The sequence below is a fragment of the Mustela nigripes genome, chromosome 1, assembly GCF_022355385.1.
Source record: "Mustela nigripes isolate SB6536 chromosome 1, MUSNIG.SB6536, whole genome shotgun sequence".
Classification (NCBI taxonomy): Eukaryota; Metazoa; Chordata; class Mammalia; order Carnivora; family Mustelidae; genus Mustela; species Mustela nigripes.
This window is the reverse complement of record NC_081557.1, coordinates 270,292,932-270,298,931: the sequence shown is the minus strand read 5'-3', so window position 1 is coordinate 270,298,931 and position 6,000 is coordinate 270,292,932. Positions and strand designations below refer to the sequence as shown.

Below are 6,000 nucleotides of genomic sequence, written 5' to 3'. Positions count from 1 at the left end.
AAAAAAAAATCATCCACATTAAAAAACATGTATTTTCTGTTGGATACACAGTTTGTACATCTCCATGAGATCAGTTATTTATTGTGTTATCAGCTCCCTTGATTTTCTTACTATCTGTGATTCTTCGATCTGTCCATTTCAGGGAGTTGTGTTAGTCTCCCATTGTTATTTTGGAGTCATATTTCTCCTTTTTGCATTTCTAGAAGTTTTTGCTTTGTATTTCAAAACTGTTTAGGTATACAAAGGTTCATTTCAACTATCTTACTGCTGAATCATACTTTTTATCAATATAATTGGTCCTTGTTTTTCTCACTGAGTGTTTTCACTTTGAACACTAGGATTACGTTTTCCCTGCAAAGTAGATCTTTCTTCACTCTTTTATTTCCATCAGTCACGGTTTAAATTTTCCATTTTTCAGACAACTGGAGAATAAAAAAGGAAGTTAAATATCTTATTTCTCTTATCCCAGTTGTTACTCTTAATTGTAACAGCTGTAATCAAACATGCTTTTCTGCCATTTTAGAATTAATCAATGATTGTTTCCCCTCCTGAACATAACAGTAGTCTTACTCCTTGTGTGTTCTCCTGTAGTGCCTCATGTATGTTGCAGCTATCTGGAATTTTAGTACCAGATTTTTAATTGCATTTCATCTTACAGTCTGTAATTATTTAAACCTTCCTGTAAATTATACTTGTTTTTTTGCTTACTGCTGCCTCTTATATCCCACGTCTTCCTTCTATGACTTACTTTTTATTTTGCCATCCTTGAATAATTTTTTTTTAAGATTTTATTTATTTTTTGATAGAGCATGAGTGGGGTTGGGGCAGAAGGAGAAGAACAAGCAGACTCCATGTCGAGCGCAGCACCCAGTGCAGGGCTCAATCCCATGACCCTGAGAGCGTGACCTGAACCGAAGTCAGACACTTAACTGACTGATCCACCTGGCACCCCCCAGTTTAAGGTTCTTTCTGTTCCCTGTTTCTGTCAGGTATTTATTCTGTGTATTCTGGCTCTACTTTGTGCCCTTAGTTTTCATCAGGTGTTTGTAACCTTGGCTGTCTACTGAGGCTCATAAAAGAGTAGGTTGATTAGGTGACATAGGTCTCTCACTTCTGAACAGGAAAGCTGGCTACAGGCTTCCAACTACATTGGCAGAATTGAAATTACCATATTTGTAGGTCAAAAACAGTCGAAACCTGCAATGTTATATAGTTGACAGTAACATAAATTAATTAAAATATGCATATGTTGGTGATGCATGATTCTATTTTTTATTTATGGGGTGTAGAATCAGTCTTTGGAGGCTGTTGCTCTATAGACAAGCCAGCATGTTCAAAGCACGGTCCTGGTAGTTACTAGTTTTGTGTGTTGAGGTGAACCACTTAGTTTGTCTGTGCTTCACTTAGCCCCTTCGTAAAAATTAAAGTGAAATAATAAAGAACGTTGTAACCAAGAATTTTGTAAGAATTACTGATAATGTACATGAAGAATCTAGGACATCACTGGTTCTTGATAAATAGCACTGACTTATTTTGAGTTAACATGTCATTAAATTTAATATCACTGTATAATGAAATTAAGAATGAAAAAATAGGCAGTATTATAGAAGGAGTATCACTTTTAATTAATATTATCAATTCCATAGAGTTATTTTAAGAGCTCCCTATGTTGCAAAGGAGTTTTTAAAGAGGAGTCAGTATAAGCAGATGATTGGCAGAGCTGGCCGTGCCGGAATAGACTCTGTCGGGGAGAGTGTCCTTATACTGCAGGAAAAAGACAAGCAGCAGGTAATCGTCTGACTGTCGGTTTGTTGTTTCATCTTTTTCTTTTTGGTCTTTGGTCTAGCCCTTTTATGATATCATCTTTTAAAAATTAATTATTAATATTTCTTTCAATAATGTTTCTTTCTCCTCTACGATTAGGAATGACAAAGAATAGTTGAATACTTTTGTAGTTCAGGCAAGCAGTGAAAAGTATTTTCTTTATTTATCGTTCTTCCATTTTCATGAGAACACCTGCTAAATTCTTATTTGTTTCTCTATGTCCTTAACACCCCCTGTTTCCACAAGATCTATGCAAAATATAAAATTTTATATGGAACACTTAATTTTCTTATAACAACACAAAACATAATATTGCTTTAACTTTTGTAGGTATCAGAGTTAATAAGCAGACCATTGGAAAATTGTTATAGCCATCTTGTTCAAGAATTCACCAAGGGAATCCAAACTTTGTTTCTCTCTTTGATTGGTTTGAAGGTATTTTTCATTATTTTTAAATCTTATTCCATTATCTGAGATAATAGAGATTTAAAAGTTATGAGAACTATAAGTTTGAAAAAAATGCTAACTTCTAATCTAATGTGGGAAAGAAAAATCTGACATAAATCTGAATCTAGATTTATATGTCCATTTTAATGCTTTGAGTTTTATGAAATATGAAAAATGAGCAAATCATAACTGCACATTATTACAAGTGAGACACTTTTTTGTATACTCTGGGGGATGTAAGAAGCTATAAAGACATAGGTCCTGATGTGGGATTATCCATCATCTCTATCCTGGTTAAGAATAAGATTCACCGGTAGTCTGTGATCATTCTAGGATATTGTAAACATTTGTGAGATTCGTATAGCCTTTATCAGGCAGAAAATTTAAAAAGAAAAAGACACAGCAGGAAAACACTCTTTTTCTTAGAAATTCACTCTCTCTTTTAGGGTTACTCTTGAGTTAAACTTCTTTTTTATGGTTATACTTTTTTTTTTAAGATTTTTTTATTTGAGAGAAAGAGAGAGAATGAGCTGGGGGAGGGGCAAGTGGAGACAAAATTTCAAGCAGACTCCCCACTGAGCCTGGAGCCCAATGCGGAGCTTGTCAGGGCTCGATCCCATGGTCTTGAGATCATGACCTGCGAAGAAATCAAGAGACAGATGCCTGGAGTGCCTGGGTGGCTCGGTCCTTCAAGCATCTGCCTTGGGCTCGGGACATAATCTCAGGGTTCTGGGATTGAGCCCTGCCTCGGGCTCCCTGCTCAGTGGGGAGTATGCTTCTCCATCTCCCTCTGCCTCTCCATCCTGGCTTGTGCTCTCTCTCTCTCTCTCTCTCGCTCACTCACTCTCTAATAAATCTATTTTTTTTAAATAAAGATTTTATTTATTTATCTGACAGAGAGAGATCACAAGTAGGCAGAGAGGCAGGCAGAGATAGAGGGGAAAGCAGGCTCCCTGCTGAGCAGAGAGCCCGATGTGGGGCTCGATCCCAGGACCCTGAGATCATGACCTGAGCTGAAGGCAGAGGCTTTAACCCACTGAGCCACCCAGGTGCCCCTCTCTCAAATCTTTAAAAAAAGAAAAATCACTAACCAGCTGAGCCATCCGGCACCTCTGTGGTTATTCTTAAGTTAAGTAAATTTTACTTTTGTGCGAGGTCATTTGGCCGTAAAGTGGCAAAGCCAGGGTTTGAATTTGTTGTTCCACAATAAAACCAATGCTCTTGGGGCACCTGGGTGGCTCAGTGGATTAAACCCCTGGTCCTGGGATCAAGCCCCACATCAGGCTCGCTGCTCAACAGGGAACCTGTTTCTCCCTCCCCCTCTGCCTGCCTCTGCCTGCTTGTGATTTCTGTCTGTCAAATAAATAAATAAAAATATTTAAAACAAACAAAGAAACCAGTGCTCTTAACTTATCATGCAGTCTGCCTTCATTAACCCAAACAGTTTAGGTGAAAATAAAAGAAGAGATTAATAAACAAAAATACCATAAGTTTTGATTACCTTGTAGATGTATAGTGGTAACATTCCCTGGCAGTTTAGAATGTGAAAGGTCATAAGGAAGAAAAGGAATCAGTGCTGGACGGTGAAAGAGATAGAAGTTGTAGATCTGCAGGAGTAAGCCGCTCAGAGTACTTCACGTAGAAATGACGGTGAGAAAGCTTCAGGCGATGTGAGGTGACAGTCAGCAGAATAGATTGTGTAGCTCTAGACGAGGGCTGCAGATCCTGAAGAGTTGAAAACTGGGTGGGGAAAGGGAGGCCGGAAGTGTGCTGTAAATTGGGGGAACTGGGAAAGCGTGCTTAAATTGCAAACTAGAGAGCTGTGACACTGTCGCTTGTCGGTGGAGAATCGTGACATGTGGTGGTTGAGAGCAAGTGCTCTGATATCACACATGGCTGTGTCCCAGTCCCAACTCTGTCTCTTACTGCTCTGCTTAAGTTATTAGCTCTCTCTTAGACCTCACTCAGTTGCCTTATCTGTAAAATGTCTGGGATAATGGTGTAGAGAAGTATTGAAAGACTAGTTGAGAAGCAGTTGCAGTAATCCACATGTAATGTAATGAGACCTGCAAGAGGAGGGTTGCCGAGGAATTGGTAAGGGAGGGAGAGCTCGTGAAGATTGGCAAGTCTTACCACATTTATGTCTTCAATAAGGTAACGGACTCCGAGTCGGTGAGTAGTGTAGCATCATTCAGTGAGTTACGATTTGGATTGGACTATCATTTAGGTTCCTGCCTTGCTGGCCTATACTCTGTCCAGTACACTATTGTCTGTGTAGATTATTCCTCAAATGCCCATGAAATATCTCACTATTGTATACCGTATTCTGAGACCATAGACAAATATCAATACATTTAAAAGGATTGAAATAAAATATAGCACAGTATCTAATGGAAGCAATTACAGTATACCAGCAGTAATAGAAGGGTATCAGGGAATTACTCAAATATTTGGAAATTAAGTAAGTATACTTTGACCGAAATCACAAGGGATATTAGAAAATATTTCTAATGGAAAGAAAATGAAAAAAGATGTATCAGAATTACTGGCATGAACCCAAAGAAGTGCTTAAAAAGACATTTATGGCTTTAAAATCCTTGTTAGAATACAAGAAAGATCCAGATTCACTGCTCTAAGTTTTACTTTAGGAACCTGGGTGGGGTGTGGGGGACTCAAAGTAGAATAAAAGAGATAATACAAATAAAAACAAATGAAATAAAAAGTAAATAAAAAAAATAATGAAACTATAAGCTAGTTCTTTGAAAAGATCAGTAAGATTATTGACTGATTTCATCAGAGGGAAAAGAGAGAACACTTCAGTTACCAATATTAGGATCATTCCTAATAGGGTCATCACTGAGATCCTGGAGATATTAAAGCTATAGTAAGGAATAATCCTTGAATAACTATAGTCTTGAATGCTAAAAAAATGAATTCAACTACAAATATTCTTGGAAAACACAATTTCCAAAATTGACTGAAGAAGTAAAAAGTCTAGTCCTAGATCTATTAAAGAAATTGAATTTATAACTTAAAACTTGGCACAAAGAAAACTCCAGACCTGACTTCACTGGTGAATTCTATCAAACATTTAAGGAAGAAATAACACCAATCATACACATATTCTTCCAGAAAGCAGAGGAAGAAGGGATACTGCTCATCTCATGAAACCAGCATTATTCTGATACCAAAATCGGACAAAGATGTTACAAGAAGAAAAAACTACAGGCCATTATCTCGTAAACATAGATAAAATCCTATCCAAGTATTAGTAATCCAGCAACATAATCAGAGTTTATTCCAGTAATGCAAAATTAATTTAACATTCAAAAGTCAGTGTTACTATTCATTTGACAGAGTTCAACACCCATTCATGATTAAAAACTCAGCAAACTAGGAGGAGAAGAGGTCAAGGAAGTTTATTTAAAAAAAAAAAAAAAAAAAACCAGAAACAAAAACAAAACTGGGGCACCTGGGTGGCTCAGTGGGTTAAGCCTCCGCCTTTGGCTCAGGTCATGATCCCAGGGTCCTGGGTTCGAGCCTTGCATCGGGCTCTCTGCTCAGCGGGGAGCCTGTTTCCCTCTCTCTCTCTGCCTCTCTGCCTGCTTGTGATCTCTGTCTGTCAAGTAAATAAATAAAATCTTTAAGAACAACAACAACCACTACAGGTACCATCACACTTAATGGTGAAAGATTCATTTTTCCATCTAAGATCAGGAAGAGCAAGGA

The 6,000-nt window shown here is 37.7% G+C and overlaps 1 protein-coding gene across 9 annotated transcripts in view; it reads left to right on the top strand.

Moving 5' to 3' along the window:
- HELQ (helicase, POLQ like) overlaps nucleotides 1-6,000 on the top strand; it is a 47,553-nt gene that overhangs the window by 19,228 nt on the left and 22,325 nt on the right. For 8 of the 9 annotated variants that reach the window (XR_009401514.1, XM_059386368.1, XM_059386365.1 and 5 more), the window contains 2 exons: nucleotides 1,647-1,788; nucleotides 2,155-2,259. Coding sequence is in view for 8 of the 9 variants with exons in the window: in XM_059386368.1 (XP_059242351.1) it covers nucleotides 1,647-1,788; nucleotides 2,155-2,259 (247 nt within the window). In the remaining variant the exon portion in view is untranslated. The remainder of the gene's footprint in view (nucleotides 1-1,646; nucleotides 1,789-2,154; nucleotides 2,260-6,000) is intronic. The other variant, XM_059386367.1, reaches the window with a different exon arrangement.